Source organism: Eptesicus fuscus, chromosome 4 (assembly GCF_027574615.1).
Source record: "Eptesicus fuscus isolate TK198812 chromosome 4, DD_ASM_mEF_20220401, whole genome shotgun sequence".
NCBI lineage: Eukaryota > Metazoa > Chordata > Mammalia > Chiroptera > Vespertilionidae > Eptesicus > Eptesicus fuscus.
The window spans coordinates 69637573-69654256 of record NC_072476.1 but is presented as its reverse complement, the minus strand read 5'-3'; the positions used below and the strand labels follow the sequence as shown (position 1 = coordinate 69654256).

Genomic DNA, 16684 nt, shown 5'->3' with positions numbered 1-16684 from the left:
AAACACCATCCAGACTTACACTTTCTGTGTAAGTAACTAGAAAGAAAAAGATCAAAGTTGAAATATATTGTTGATGATGCCATTTAAAAGGGGTGGAAGTATGTAACCACTATGCTGTATACCTGAAACTAATGTAAAATAATATTTAATGTCAACTGCAACTGACAAAAATAAAGTCACCCTAATGTAAACTATGGGCTTTAGTTAAGCATATATCAATATTGCTTTATCAGCTCTAACAAATGCACCACACTAAAGCAGGAGGATAATAGGAAAACTGTGTGCTAAGGGGTAGGGACAGGAGATATATGGGAACTCTACTTCTATGCTCAATTTTTCTGTGAACCTAAAACTGCTATAAAAAATAAAGTCTTAATTTTTTTTAAAAAAAGGAGGAGGGTATAATTAGGTATTTTCTTCATTATTTTTAGCCTTTTGGGAAATGAAACACACAAACCTATTAACACATAAACCTGTAAACTGACTTTCACACATTAAACTTTATATAACACCTCTGGAGAAATTGGTCATGTTTGAAGGTAGAGGGACTATCTCACTGTAAGCGCAGAAAACATTAATGGTTGTAAAGGATTGGCTAGTGCATGTTAAAAACTTCCTTGATCATCCCATAAAAATTCAGCAAAAACAGCAGGATTGAATATAGCATCTACAACATAATCCCAATTGTACAAAGTAGGATCATATATATTAAATATAATTGCATTATAACATATAAAACATGGTTCTCTCTGGATGATATGTGATTTTTTTTTCCCCTATGTCCTTCACAAATACCCTAAATTGTTCAAAAAAGCATCAGTCATGGAAAGAGAGAACTTTTTGTTGTGTCCACTCTGAATTCTTTCCAAGAGTGGGAGCAACACATAATATGCTGATGACCTAATATTTCCAATCACTATAAACAAAGAGCTATAGGGGGAAAGAGTTTGTAACCAAAAACACTGGACAGGGGCTTCAAGGAGGCCACAGTATGTACTCTGTCCAGGAGAGAGGAAATACATACATGCAGTAAGCATGGAACACTCCAGTGCTTCAGAGGACCAAGTAGGAGGTGCTGTGCACATGTCTAAGTGCAAGTTCCAAGAGAACTTTCAAAACAAAGGAAGGACCTTGCTGAGCAAATGCTTCTCGAGGTTGGCCTGGGAAGTAGCGATTTGGGTGTTATAGAGAAGGAAAGTCATTTCAGGGAAAGACTTACTCTTGTGTGGTGTGTAATTTTTAATCTTTAAAGAAGTCTCCATGGATTCTCTGTGTGTATGTGCAGAGGCATGTGTGTGTGTGTGTCTATTTTAAGCTACAGTCGAGAGGTGGACAGTGCCTTGATGAGGAAAACCCATTCCAGCTAACATTTAACAGTAACTCAGGCCACCCTCCAAGCCGTCTCCTGCATGAGCTTCAGGTACCTCAAACTTGAATGACCCCAGGGTCTGTTAACCAGTGGAATCTGTGGGAACTCTTGGCACATAGCAACTCCGCCCAAACCCCTGCATGAAGGGACTTGACCAAACTTTAACGTGGCCTCTAGCAGCCTAAGGCTGCATCCCTGGGATGACCCAGCCACCTTTTGCCTTTTGTGTTCTTGTCTGGAAAAGCTCGGAGCTGTCAAAAGAAATTGACTGTTTGTTCTAGTCAACACGTAAGACAGGCCTCCCTTTCTTAAAGCATTTATTAAAAGGGGCTTACAACTGGGAATCCCTCCCTGTCCCTTTGACATGTACGAAATGTATTTCCTACAGTGCAGGAGTGTCTTTCTCAAGAACCCAAAAGCCATGCCTTTGAAATGTAATCATCAAGGGGGTAGGATTAATCGCCCAGTCTCTGTGGAAGGAGAGAATCCTAACTAGCCTGCTAGCAGACACAGCTGGCCTAATCATGTGTACACTGACCAAGCCTTTGTAACGTCACACTTCCCTAATACTACTTGGGGCCCCACTTGCTTGTCCTCTGCACTCCCTCATTCTCTCTTTAAAACTCTCAGTCACCTCCATGGAAATCAAAATGGAGCAAGGCTTTTTCCCCTACTGTCAGTGGTTACGGAATAAAATCTGTTTCAATGCTTTAAAGTCTGGCTTTATTTATCTTGCACAATGGGTAGTCCCAGGTGGCATTTGTGGCTTTGTTAATTAACATAACAAACACTAGAGGCCCAGTGCACAAAATTCGGGAGGGGGGGGGCGTGGAGAAGGGCGATCCCTCAGCCCTGCCTGCACCCTCTCCAATCTGGGACCCCTCAGGGGATGTCTGACTGCCACTTTAGGCCTGACCCATAGGCAGTGGGACATCTGGCAGTCGGACATCCCTCTCGCAATCCGGGACTGCTGGCTCCTAACTGCTTGCCTGCCTGCCTGCCTGCCTGATCGCCTCTAACCCCTCTGCCTGCCTGCCTGATCACCCCTAACTGCTCTGCCTGATCACCCCTAACCACCTCTGTCTCGCCCAGTCTAAGCCGCAGTCTGGCCTCCCTCTGCAGGAGGCAACGTGGCGGATCAGGGGAAGGTGCCACCCCCATTACCCTGCTGCTGCTGCCACTGCCGGCCTGATCCTGGGCCCTTCACAGCTGCCCGTGGCTGCCTGATCCTGGGCCCTTCACAGCTGCTGCGGCTTTGTCCGGAAGGACCTCCAGAAGGTCGGAAGGACCTCCAGAAGGTCATCTGGAAAACATCCACCCTAGTTAGCATATTACCCTTTTATTAGTATAGATTAGAAATGGGCTTTCATTGGGGGAAATCTCAGTGATCAAGTAATATGATCCAACTGGAAATACCTTAGCCTGGGCATTCCTATTCGTACTGAACTGGCTATGAGGGCAGACTGAGTCTTCAGCCTGAGAATGGCACCACAGACTCGATCCATCCATGTGGCCCTGCTGATTGGCAGTCTCAGTCAAGTTCTCCCTACTAGAATGTGTCCCATCTGCCTCAGGTGAATAGGCAACTTGTGTCAGTGTAACCAGGAGGGCAAAGGGCTGGGACTTCATGAGGTCTCGGGTCAGGCTGCTGCCTGCCAATTACGTCTGCATGTGTGGTAGAATTTGGTCTGACACCTGCTTTCTTTACAACTTGGGGCAGGTCCTGAGAAAGAAGCTAAACTTCATCCACCCATAACTACTGACAACCACCAATATCTAACAAAACAGCCTAATCACTGTGTAAAACTGAGATAGGTCCACTATTAGCGACAATGAGCAAGTGATACTCATTATCATTTATGTATTCTGTAGTGAGAAAAATCAGGATAGCAGTCACGTGCTCCAAGTAGTCAAGTCCACTCTCAGGTGGACCAGTGTTCAAGGCTTTGCTCCACCACCAAAAGTCAGTCAAGTTCACGTCTTTGTCTTGCTGCAAAGGGAGGCCAATTAAAACTTTACCCACCCCTTAGATGTGCTGTGAAGAATGAATGACACAATGTATACAAAAACAGACAGCACACTGCAGGCATGAAATAGACTTAAGCTATTGTTCTTATTACCATTACTGTTTACACTTGCCTAGAGTAAACCCTGCCAAGCCTTATTCTTGGATTGCCTTGGAAGGTCTATCTAGAATTTCTTAATTACACCTCTCACTTCCCCTCTGACAGTATGTACTGTCATTTTCTGTAGCTAGCTTCCCCCACACTTGCATCCCCCAATTACCCCATAAGTTCCAAGAGAGCAAGCAAGGTCTTTGGTTCAACATCTAGTTCCCTGAGGCCTACCTGGGTGCTGGGTACCCAGAAGGTGTTGAGTGAACTCTCTCCTCTAATGTCTGCTTCCATTAGCATCCATTAACCAAAAGCCTAATCAAAACCTAAGTGTATAGCAAAATCAATGGAAAAATAAGATGAAAAATAAATAAGTAAATAAATAAAGCCAGGCTGGCATGGCTCAGTGGTTGAGCATCAACCTAGGAACCAGGAAGTCATGGTTCGATTCCTGTCAGGGCACATGCCCAGTTGTGGGCTTGATCCCCAGTGTGAAGCATGCAGGAGGCAGCTGATCAATGATTCTCTCTCTCTCATCATTGATGTTTCTATCTCCCTCTTTCTCCCTTCATCTCTGAAATCAATAAAAATATGTTTTTAAATAAAATAAGATGACCTGAAGACTATCCAGGTACAGGTGGATAATGGCCACTAACAAACTAAGATTTGGGGAGTTCCTTACTCTGTGCCAAACCTTGTACTAGAGACTGTTATCACATGAAATCCTCATAACCCTAAGAAGTATTATCACACCCGTTCTTCAGTTGAGGAAAACTGAGGTTAAAAGAGAATAAGTAACAAGAGCAGTCACACCAGCCCTCATTGTCCAGACTTCCCAAATCAAACCCAGACCTGAGTCCAAAGCCCAGGCTCTTTTCTGGGTTACACATTGTTCCTGATGGTCTGCAAAGTCCCCAAAATGTCTATCTCCAAATTCAGATTTCTCACAACTTAAATATCTAACTGGTGACTTTTTAAATTTTTTTTTGTTTGGGATATTTAGTTTTTTTAACGGGCATCTCAAATGTAGCAAAGCCCTGGCCAGTATGGCTCAGCTGGTGGGAGCATCATCCCATCCACTGAAGGGTGACAGGTTCGATTCCGTAAGGGTGCGTATAGGAGGCAACGGATTGATGTTTCTCTCTCTCTCTCTTTCCCTTCCTCTCTAAAAATCAAAACAAACAAACAAATAAATAAATAAAAATGTAGCAGAGCCAAAAAAAAAAACAACTGTGGGTTCTCCCTGCCAAATGTCCTCTTGCCTATCAGCCTCCTATTCATCTCAATAAATGACACCATCATCTATCCAATTACTCAGGCCAAAAACCGAATCTCTCATTCCCACACCCTGCACTCCCCACCACCTGGGAAGACCACTGAGGGCAGAGGTATTTATCTGGCTCACTGCCACATCTCCAGCTCCTGGCACATAGCTGGTGCTGCCGTTTTGTGATATTAAAAGACATACATATTTGGTCTTCATCCCCCATAGGGGAGGCCCAGGACTTGTGAATGGTAGCTGAAATGGGGTGGGGTATGGAAGAGTCCAGACCTGTGGAACTAAGCCTTTAACCTGTGGAATACTAACTCCTAACTCCAGATGGTTAGTGTCAGAATTGAATTGAATTGTTGGACATCCAGTTGGTGTCCAGAGAGTTGAGTAATCAGTTGCCTGGGGTAAGTGGGGACCCTATTTATTTATGTATGTATGTAGGTAGGTAGGTAGGTAGGTAGGTATTCATTCATCCATTCATTCATTCATTTTTACTGATTTTTAGAGAGGAAGGGAGAAAGAGAAAAAACCTTGATCAGTTGCCTCCCACATGGGCCCAGAGTGAGGATGGAACCCACAACCTGAGTATGTGTCCTAATGGGGAATCAAACTGCCACCTTTTACTGTAAGGGGGGTGGGAATTTGGGAAAGGCACTCCAACTAACCCCATACAATTGATGTCAGAAGTGCTGTGAGTAAGAACAGCTCATAGGTGCTCAAACAAACAACTAAGTTTCTGCTGGTCTCTGAGTTTTTTAAATGCAAGCTAATCAGTCACTCCATACGAATAAAGTCATAGTGTCATCACCCCTCAGCCTTGAGACCAACCACAGTGATGTCAACAGTCCCAAGAAAGCAGAAGGTAACTTCTCTGTGATGAATGGCCAGGATTGGGTTCTTTCCAAAGTCCTGACAGGGGGATTTTAGAAAGAAGTCATTAAATTCTGCCACAATATCAGATATACCAATAATTCTTTTACAGGACCCACTTGAGTACCGGTGGTAATTTTCAGAGCTCTCACTTAGCTACTTGGAGTGACAGAAAGGCTCACGGGGCTTTCAGAGAACTGGTGGAGATGCCCCAAAACATCTGTAATGTAATTACTATTAATGAAAAATATTGCATCAAATTGGAAAGTATCTCAAAACAACAATGAAAGATTTGCAAAGCTTTCCTGAGATTCAGAACATTCAGAAAATAGCTTTTTCGGGTCCACGTTGGTCTGGGAAGCCCCAAGAGGTGGGAAGCATCCTCTCTCCCCTTGCCTAACTCAGGGCAAGCCATTCCGCCTCACATTTTCTCATCTCTGAAGGCCAGCTTGAATGCATGCCAAGTACAGTATGAAACCTCAGAAACCAGGCCATAACTCCAGTGGCCACTCCAAAGAGGTTGGATTACCTGCAGATTATCTGCCAGTATAGTACAATCAGAAGGTTTCAGAAACCTGTAACGATTTAACCTCTCCATCACTTAGGAGCTGGCCTCGGTTGTCAAAAGCTGACTGTATGAGGAAGCAAGAACATCTCTGACCCTGAATGCCCCCAGCGTTACGATCCTTTTGTGGAAACACACCATGCTAATAATCAGTATGCGCTGGGAGGAGGCAGATCGACACCGGGAAGGCTTTACCTATTTCGTTTTGTTTTTTTTTCTAACTGCAGGAATGAGCGAGAAATTAACATTAAAGGGTTAAAACCTATTATCCTGCCGCGATGCACCACTCACCGGTAGGAGACGCCTATTCCAAACGGGCATATGTTTTAAGGCACCAAGAGTTTAACAAACGAGAGTTACAGAACAGGCTCGGGCAAGTTCAGTTTCAACCCAGGACGGGGAGGCTCTAGCTCTACCCAGGCAGCCGCGGTGGCGCCCCGCCAGGGTTGGGTCGGGAAACGCAGGAGGCAGGGCTTCGCCTTCCCCGCGCCTAGACCCGAGCACTGTGGTTCGGAAACCAGGCTTGGAGACGTTCCCGAAGGTACGGAGCCCATGCTCCAGCCTTGCAGAATGCCAGACGCAACCTGCATGGGCCATAGGACCCGAGTTTTGTGCAGAGCGTGGGAAAGGAGACGTTGCCCCAAACCCCCCGTCTTTTCCTGGGTGAGCTGCGGAACTCATTTGTGTCCTGGGAGGAGATGACACACGCCAGGAGCAATAGGGATCTTCCACCAAGTCCTGCCCACCTCGCCCCAGCGAAGTCCTTAAGGCCGGACGGGGAGACCTCGGGGTAGACTCCCGGGCTTCCCCGTGTCCCCTTCCCGCCCGCCCGCCGGCGCGACACTGGATTTCCCCCGACTGCCCAGCGCCACGCTCAGGCCCGAGGCAGTAACCCAGGCGGCGCGGGATCGGCCCCGGGCGACCCACCCTCCGCACCATTTTCCACCTCGGAGCTCGGGTGCACACCCAGGGAAGCCCGCGCGGTGCGCCTAAGCGCCCGGCCCCACCGCGCGATCCGTCGACCCCCGCGCGGCACCCAGCCCCGCTCACCTGGCCCGCACAGCACTGCGCTGACATCGCGGCGGCCGAGGACCACGGGCGCCCTGGCTTGCTCCCGGCTCCCCGCCGACAGTCCTCGCTCCCGCCGGCCTCGAGCGCCCCTCTCCGCACAGGCTCAGGCCGCCCCCACAGGTAGCCTTCCCCCAGCTGTGCGGCAGGTACGCGGGCCTGGGGGAAAACAACCCTATCCGAAACCCACCGGCCGCCGCAGGCCCCGCCCCGCCCGCCCCCTCGAGCCCCGCCCTCGATCGGCCCCGCCCCGCTCCCGCCCCTTCCCGGGCGTCAGGCGGCGGAGCAGGCTCGGTCCCGGCCAGCACTTCCGCTGGCGTCAGGCCGCCGGCCGCAGCTGTCACTTCCCGGCGTGGCATTAGGCTCCGAAGTCCGCCAGCGGAGGGGCCGGCCGGGCTGTGCGCCCCTCGGTGCCCTGGCTCCCGCGGGAATGCTGGCTGCCGACTCCAGTAACGCGTGGAGCCTTTGGTGCAGAGTCTCTACTCCCGGGTGTCCTGGGCCCCATCGACGCTGTGGGGACCGCCGGGTGCTGGTCTGCGCTCTGTCTCGCGTCTACAGGGATCTCCACGGGATCCCTGTCCCTGAAATCCCTTTTCCTTCCTCATCTGCCACCTTTTGGGAAAGTCGTCTCTACCCAGGCTTCCTCGGATCCGGCGCTAGGCTGGTCTGCCCTGATTTCCAGGGCACTTTGGGAGACCCAGCGAGAGCCCTCTGCTCACATCGCTCGGTATTATCACATCACTCCTCCCTTGTCCTCCAGAGAGCGCATCCCCGGCCCAGGGACTCAGTTTGCATCCCTGCGTTCTCTCGCCTGGCCTTACTAAAAAGGGGGTCCCCAATAACTGCTTGTTGCACTCAGAAAGCAGAGAGGGGTGCCCCTGGTTTTTCTCCCTACCCAAATATTCTCCTCACAGCCACTTCCGCAAAGAAGGATTTCTGTTAGGAAGAACTTTGCCCCAAGCCCTTTTGTTACCCAATCCCTTGAGTTCACTGCTTGGGGTGTTCTATTCAAGAACTAGGCATGGTTGTGGCTAGGTAGTTTAACTAGGCGGCAAGCAAAGGAGATAAGGAATCCACATCCAAAGCTCTGCTCTGTCTCCCCAAAGGGAGGCTTAGCCATTGCTTATATACACTATTTGGTTAACTGCATGTTGATTTCTCCTTTGCAGTTAACTTACTAAGTTGGGTCCCCATCTAGCTCATCCTGTTACAGCTGCTTCTGCAAAATACTGTGATATATTTTATCATTTAACAAGTATTCATTAGGAACTGCCCAGACTCTTATCCTATCTTAACACTTTTAAATCAGCATAACTGTGCCTACTCATTTTAGAAATGAGGAAAGTGAAGTCCAGACAGGTTAAATAACTTGCTCAAAGCTTCACGGCAAAGCTGAAGGAGCAAAACTGGGACTGGAATCAGAACCCACCTGTGTGATCTCCTCGCACACGGCCCAAGGCTTGACCTTGAGTGGCTTCCAGACAGAGTCTTTGGCAAGGAAGTGACTGGCTGGGCAGTTTAGGAGGCAGAGACTATGAGGAAAGGCAATTAGAGGAAGAGAACTAATTGAGTGGGCCCTACTCAGCCATAGAAATGAAGAGAGTTGACTCTAAAAAGAATTTCTAATAATTTTTAAAATTTTTAAATTAATAATTTTTTAAAATTGTAAACAGCATAGACAGTATTAGGCCTGTGTGGCAATTCTGCGTGGCGGCAGCCCACGATTCATGAAAAGCCAAACCTCTCACCAGGACTTCAGCTGTCACTCTGGCCCCGCCTCTCACTAACTCATTAACTCACCTAGACTAGAGCTTCCACCCTGTGGGAAGAGCCAGGCAGCCTCCAGGGAAAGGGAAGTTATGAAATCTAGATATGTTTGAGCAGGCTGGGACTCTGAGGCCTCTTAGCCTTTGACAGAAACTGGGGTTCACGAAATCGGAAAACTCTTACCAGGGAACTCGGGGCTGGAGACAGAACTGGTGGTAGGATTCAGGCCTCCTGACCTTGAATCCTGTGCTCTTTTGACCAAATCGATGCCAGCATAGGAAAATTCCGTGACTATATCGATGTCAGCCTTGCAGAGAAAGAGAACACACGTCTTAATACAATAACCTGGGGATTTGTAGACTGTGCCCCAAGGTACAAAAAAATAAATAAAATAGTAATGGGAGCCTGAGCTTTCAGAGCCAGGTACTTGCCATTTTTAACTGTACCAAGAACTGGCTGGGCGACCTCTGAGCCTCAGTATTTTTTGTTTGTTTGTTTGTTTGTTTGTTTTTAAATATATTTTATTGATCATAGAGGAAGGGAGAGGGGAGAGAGAGATAGAAACATCCATGATGAGGGAGAATCATGGATTGGCTGCCTCCTGCACGCCCCCCACTGGGGATCAAGCCCTCAACCCCGGCAGGTGCCCTGACCGGGAATCGAACCAGGGACCCTTCAGTCCGAAGGCTGACGCTATATCCACTGAGCCAAATCGCCCGGGGCCTGAGCCTCAGTTTTATCATCTGCAAAAGGGAGCTGATAAGACATCCTCCAAGGATTAGATAAACTCAGCCCTACAAACCAGGCAGTTACAAGGCCTTGTCTTCCTAAGCATGACTAAATTAGTAGCCCTGACTGCTATTAATAAGCAAGTTTAAAAGATGTTCAATAATCTATGCAGGTTGATTCCCCTCTTCCTGCTGGAAGATCTCAGAGCAATGTGGCCTTGTCTGGAGGTGCAGCCACCTTCCTGGCTCTGGGGGCTGTGCCGTTACAATTTAAGGTCTTGTTGGTAGCATCCTTTGCATCCATGGTAGGTTAACAAGAATAGAGATAATGTCAACAGACATAAAACAGTGGCACCTTAACTTAAGTACTCTGCAGACTTTTTCAAGTAAGCTGTTTGTTGTACGTGGTGTTCCTAGCAGGTAGGTAGTTTTGCAGTCCCTCTCTTTTGAAGTGGCTGCTTCAGGAACAAGCAGTAATAGGCCTGTTTTAATAAGACTGTAGCTCTTGGCAGTCCATGTGAAATAGTTTCCCCTCTAAAGTTTTCTTAAATTAACTGAATTAGTTCTTTTTATACAATATAATGATATATGTATATATAACATTAGAAATAACCATCTTATAATTTGGTATTTTCCCTCCTGAATTTGAAGATTTTTTTCCCCTCCTTAGGAAGGAGAGTTCAATGTTGACTTTAAAAACACCACACCCTGAACTAAAAACAACAGTGGCATATATATGTTATTAAAGAAAAAAGCATAACCATAGACACCCACATTTTTACCTTTAATGAATTTAGAAAACTCCTGGTTCATAGGTCAATGCTCAACCACTAAGCCACACCAACCAGGCTTCATTACAAATTGAATTTCCAGTTCAAGATTGGCTTAAAAACAAATAAAGTTAATTCTTCTACCTCCCTAAAACCTCAACTTAAAAAAAAAAAAAGCCTAGTGATGTGTTCTATTGGGTTTTAAATATAGAGGAGGAAATTTATCTAATATTCACTTGTAAAGTCTCTAGAGACCTCAATCTAGTAGTGGAAGTTTAATTAATTTCTATTACAACTTAACAATAAAGTATTCATTTACAAACAAATAGCTATAAATTTGGGGCCCCAAGCAAAAAATAATCAGAGTCCCATAGTGCCCCCACCCCACTCCTGCTGGTAACTGAATTCTCCTTTATTTCTATTAAATTAATATATACACAATGTTTTTTAAATATCAAAAACCTTGCCCTAACCGGTTTGGCTCAGTGGATAGAGCGTTGGCCTGCAGACTAAAGGGTCCCAGGTTCAATTCCGGTCAAGGGCATGTACCTTGATTGCAGGCACATACCCAGTAGGGAGTGTACAGGAGGCAGCTGATTGATGTTTCTCTCTCATCGATGTTTCTAACTCTCTATCCCTCTCCCTTTCTCTCTGTAAAAAGTCAATAAAATATATTTTTAAAAAATATATCAAAAACCTTTAAAATACAAAATGAAAAATAGCATCTTCCCTCTGTACAACCTACCTTACAGTCCACTCCTCAAAAGCAACCATTATCAATTATTTTTGCAGCTTTCCTTTCACATTTTCAAATAATATTCTTACACTGAATATTATTATTTCCTGATCTGTTGATTATATTCTGTATTATCTTTTTTTTAATGATTTGAGAGAGAGGGGGAGAAAGGGAGAGAAAGAGAGAAACATCGATTTGTTGTTCCACTTATTTATGCATTCACTAGAGGCCCGGTGCATGAAAATTCGTGCACTTGGGCGGGGGTCCCTCAGCCCGGCCTTCGCCCTCTCCCAGTCCAGGAGCCCTCAGGGGATGTCCAACTAACGGCTTAGGCCCACTCCTGGCCTCCCTCTGTGGGAGGCGACTGGGTGGGCTGATCAGGGGATGGCACCAGCTGCTTGCCATAGCCCCCCCCCCCATCGCCCCTCTGCCATTGGTCGCCCTCCCATCACCCCATCGCCCCTCCACCACTGATCGCTGCTGCCCCATGATCGCCATCCCTTCCCCCTGCAGGCCCCGCCCCCCACCAGCCCCATCCCCCACCGACTGGTCATTCAGAGGTTTGGTCAATTGGCATATTATGCTTTTATTATATAGGATTGGCTGCTTCTTGTATGTGCCCTGACTAGGGCTCAAACCCACAACCTTGGCATATTGGGACAACACTCCAATCAACTGAGCTACCCAGCCAGGGCCTGTTGTGTATCATCTTCTATGTTGTGTTATGTTAAGCTGGAAGCTTAACCACTAAGCACTCCCATCTGCCCTCTTGCCAATCTATATCACAGTTTTCATAAAGGTAATAGTCAACATTTATGTAATTATTGCTAATAAAGATTATTATATAATGAGAGCATTTATTTCTTAACAACTTTTTATTTTTCAGTCCTATCCTTTTTTCCTGGAGAGTCAGTATATTCTAGTGGTTAGGGGTAAAGATTGAGCCAGACCCTCGATCAGATCTTTGCTTTGCCACTTATGCAATCTGTGATTTTGAGGCTGTGACTTCATCTCTCTGCACTTTAGTCTCCTCTTCTATAAAATGAGAAGGTTTAATAAGTTATATACATATGAAAGCACTTAGGACAGCACCTCACATGTTTTAACTATTTGCATGATTAGCTGTGTACCCAATCTTGATTTTTCTCCATTTGTCTATCTGCCTGTCATAATTCTCTTTCTCAGGTACTCAACCTTGTCAGGGAATCGATCAATTCCGTTTTCCCAAGAGCCCTCTTTGTCTCCCAAACTGCTGGATCGCTCCAGGCTGCTGCTGCACCACTGCCACCCTGGCGACCCCCTTGCCACTCTCTGTTGGATGTCTGGCTTTCTGTGGCCCTTTCTCTCTTTACTCCCTGGTTTTGGTGAGCACATCAGCAGCTTCCAGACTCCAGAGCGCCTGCTTTGAACCCTTAACTTCCCTTGAAATGCCCAACTTAAGATGAAAAATATTCATCTTCCTTTTTAACCCTAATCCTTCCACTGTGCCTCATCCTATGTCTAATTCCATGACCTGTCACCTTGGTTTTCTGTCTCCCAAGCATTTTAAAGGGGAGGGGAAATTTTTTCCTCTTTTCCCTCTTAGTTCTTCTGGCTGGTCTAATAATCAAATTGACATGAGACAGGTTACAGGAGAACTTACTATGTACAGACAGGGGTTCCATAAGAATATGGAACCCAAAGACAAATAGGGCAGTTACGGCTTATATGCCATCTTTCGCTCAGAAGAAAGGGGGGTAGTGGTTTGGACTTCGAAGGGGAAGTAGGCAGTTCACAGGTACATGAGAAGAAGCAAACATTGGGCAAATTCTTGCTGGGCCACTCAGAGGGCTGTCTAACAAAACAGCTTCTCTGCTTGGCTCCTCCCTATGTGCCACACTTAGTTCATTTTGTGCTAAGGAGCAGTTCTTTCCATCTTAATTCCTTTAAACAGGTAATCAGGGAACTAAAACGTTCTTCATGAGTCTCTTGTTTCTTAAAAATAACAAGCTTAAAACAAGATCCCAAAAAGGCATATTTTGGGGTGGCAAACTCGGCTCCCCCTCACTTTCTATTGAATCATTCTCAAGCTACAAAAACAGGTCAAATTTCTATTCATTTAAACAACAAATGATGACCCCTCTTTTGTTGCCAGACAGGGCCCTGTCAGGAGAAGGTCTGCCTCAGGCTGGCCTGCAGTGTGTGGGGTTTTGACTTTGTGTAGGGAAGATTTCGCAGTAGGAGTCCAGGTGGGTTTGGGAATATGTTTGTTATAGCAGGGGACAGGGAAACAAATGAAGAAATTGGGGTAGAAGAAACAGCAGGGAGAGAAAGCCTAGGCTGTGCTCCGCTTTGGCCCTCTAGAAACGTTATAGGAAAGGAGTGAGCCGAGGTGGGGCTGCTTTAGCTCACTGGGAAGTCAGAGAAAGAAGGGGACTTGGAGACAGGATCAGGGGGTGAGTCCGGGCAGCTGCCCACTGCTCCCCTGGTTGCAGGTCTGTGGAGTTGCAGAAGACCAAAGAAAAACCAAGCGACGCTTTAAAGAAAAGGAGGGACACTGTTTAATATGCCGGCGGACTCAGGGAATAACTTTCCAAATCTGAGTGAAGAAACATGCAGGGGTTTTTTCTGTATATCTCCCTGTGGTCTTTGTCCTGCAAATATGGATTATGCTTCCGGTCCTTTTCTCGGGCCTTGCAAGAAGGCCCCCAGGTGTTGGTACTCAACCTTGTCAGAGAATCTATCAATTCCATTTTCCATTTTATTGATGGTTTGGCCTGATGCCAGTGTTAATAACCCTCCCTCCGGGGCAGTGCACTGCTCACAGTTTTATGGCCTCTGTAACAGGTTCTGCAAGACCAGAATCTGGGAAGGAAGTAGTGACTTAATTATAGGTTATCAAGAATGTACACTGAGCTTGCTGGCATGGATTCCAATTGCTAGCCCCCCAAATAACAGGGTTACATTGGAATTAGCCCTTTTTAGCCTTCTCAGTGGGGACCCTTAGAAATAAAAAGTTTGCTCAGCCTGTGTGGCTCAGTGGTTGAGCAATGACCTGTGAGCCAGGAGGTCATGGTTCGATACCCCGTCAGGGCACATGCCTGGGTTGCAGGCTCCTTCCCCAGTGTGGGGCGTGCAGGAGGAAGCCAAACAATGATTCTCTCTCATCATTGATGTTTCTCTCTCTCTCCCTCTCCCTTTCTCTCTGAAATCAATAAAAATGTATTTAAAAAAGAAATAAAAAGTTCATGCCCTGGAAGGAGCATGGGAGTGCTCTAGAGCAAACCCACATTGAGTCTTTGTCCTGGGGACTTTTTAATCCCTTTTTTCTGCAGGCGAGAATCTTAGGGGAGGGTTTCATAGACTATTCATCAGCTTTCCGGGTGCATTTGTAATATGCTGATGCATCGAAATGAGTGTGTAGGGGAGGTTTGGATTATTCTTCGGTCTGGTTTACTTTTACCTTAAGTGTGTCTGGTTTTAATGGGGTTTTGTTATTTGTTCCCCAACTTCATCTGTCCTTGGATTTAGCTGGCACACCTGGCATTAATTGGGTCTTTGTTCTCTCTCTCCCTGGCAGGGTGATTTAAGCGAGGTATTTTCTGATTAGGGAGGAGGATTTAATCCATTTTCTCCCAAGTGTCCTTGGTCGGGGAAGATAAGGTCCTGTGATTCACAAGCTGGCTGTCAGCTGCCCACACTGTGTGGCCTTGTTTAATTTTCTTGTCTGTTTCCCCATTCCACTTGCCAAGGAATTTTTCTAGCTTCTTACTATCCTGCCACACTGTGACTCAGCTACCACCCTTTCCCTCTTTCTTTCTCTAAAGCTTCTGAGATAAAGGTTGGTGTTTCTCCCTCCGGAACCCCCGGAACCCCCGCTGGCTGCCTTCTGCCCCTCCAGGCCGTGGAGCGCTGCACCCCCTCCTGCTCTCTTGCTTTGGACTGGAGGAATAACTCCTCCTAGAAATAGTTTACTTTTTATCTCTTTATCCAAAGGCAGAAAGAAAATTGAATGTAACTCCACTAATTCCTCTCAGCTATTGAGAGGAATTTTTTTTTCATGTACTTTTATTTTTCCAAACTCACGTAATGACTGCAAATAACCTAATAATGTGTTACCTGGTTAAGATTTTTAGGGAAGATTTTTTTTTTTAGGAAACTGGAGAAATCTGTGGTTTATAATGATCACCAATCCTTCCTTCCTTCCTTCCTTTCTTTCCTTCCTTCCTTCCTTCCTTCCTTCCTTCCTTCCTTCCTTCTTTCTTCCTTTCTTTCTTTCTTTCTTTCTTTCTTTCTTTCTTTCTTTCTTGAGGACATTTATTAAAGCTGGGGACAGTGAAATAAGGCAGGGCCTAGGATAGAGGAACAGGAGAGGGACTAGGTGGGAAAATGAGCCCAGCTGGGCCGCTTTGGCTCACTAAGAAGTCAGAGAAAAAGGAGCCTTGGGGACAGGCTCAGGGGGTTAGCCCGGGAGGAGCTGCCACTGCCCATTGCTCCCTGGTTGCAAGCCTCATGGGGTCCCTTAGAGGTTAGGAGATGCACGCCTGTGGTGGAAGAACAGGGGGAAGGGAAAATGATGGGCATGCTCCCAGGAGGGAGAGTGCACCACCAGTAATTTTGAAAGTACAAAAAGCTAATGATTCTTCAGGACTCATATGGTGGTTTAAGAGTTTTGCCTCAGTATTTTATTTTATTTTTTTTATTTATTTTTTTAAAATATATTTTATTGATATTTTACAGAGAGGAAGAGAGAGGGATAGAGAGTTAGAAACATCGATCAGCCGCCTCCTGCACACCCCCTACTGGGGATGTGCCCGCAACCAAGGTACATGCCCTTGACCGGAATCGAACCTGGGACCCTTGAGTCCGCAGGCCAACGCTCTATCCACTGAGCCAAACCGGTTTCGGCTGCCTCAGTATTTTAAAGACTCTCCCTTTAATCCATTTCACAATAGCTTATTGCTTGTCAAGTGTTTTAAGTATAGATAATACTGAAGAGGCCCAAGTTTTGCCACTCTGAAGCTGCCTTCTTGGGATATTGGTTTTAAGCTGTTTATTAAGAAACTGAGAAGGCTAAAAAGGGCTAATTCCAATGTAACCCTGATATTTGGGGGGCTAGCAATTGGAATCCATGCCAGCAAGCTCAGTGTACATTCTTGATAACCTATAATTAAGTCACTACCTCCTTCCCAGATACTGGTCTTGCAGAACCTGTTACAGAGGCCATAAAACTGTGAACAGTGCACTGCCCAGAGGGAGGGTTATTAACGCTGGCGCCAGGCCAGACCATCAGATATGGCCTGGAGACCCCCAACACCTGGGGGCCTTCTTGCAAGGCCCGTGAAAAGGACCGGAAGCATAATGCATATTTGCAGGGCAAAGACCACAGGGAGATATACAGAGAAGCCCTCTGCATGTTTCTTCACTCAGATTTGGAAAGCTATT

At 46.3% G+C, this 16684-nt stretch overlaps 1 protein-coding gene across 4 annotated transcripts in view; it reads right to left on the bottom strand.

Moving 5' to 3' along the window:
- Nucleotides 1–7449, bottom strand: part of SERINC5 (serine incorporator 5) — a 98387-nt gene extending 90938 nt beyond the window's left edge. For 3 of the 4 annotated variants that reach the window (XM_054715120.1, XM_008161983.3, XM_054715121.1), the window contains exon 1: nucleotides 7242–7449. Coding sequence is in view for 2 of the 4 variants with exons in the window: in XM_008161983.3 (XP_008160205.1) it covers nucleotides 7242–7268 (27 nt within the window). In the remaining 2 variants the exon portion in view is untranslated. Of the gene's footprint in view, nucleotides 1–1519; nucleotides 1803–7241 lie in introns of those variants that run through there. The other variant, XM_054715122.1, reaches the window with a different exon arrangement.
- Nucleotides 7450–16684: the final 9235 nt, after the last annotated feature.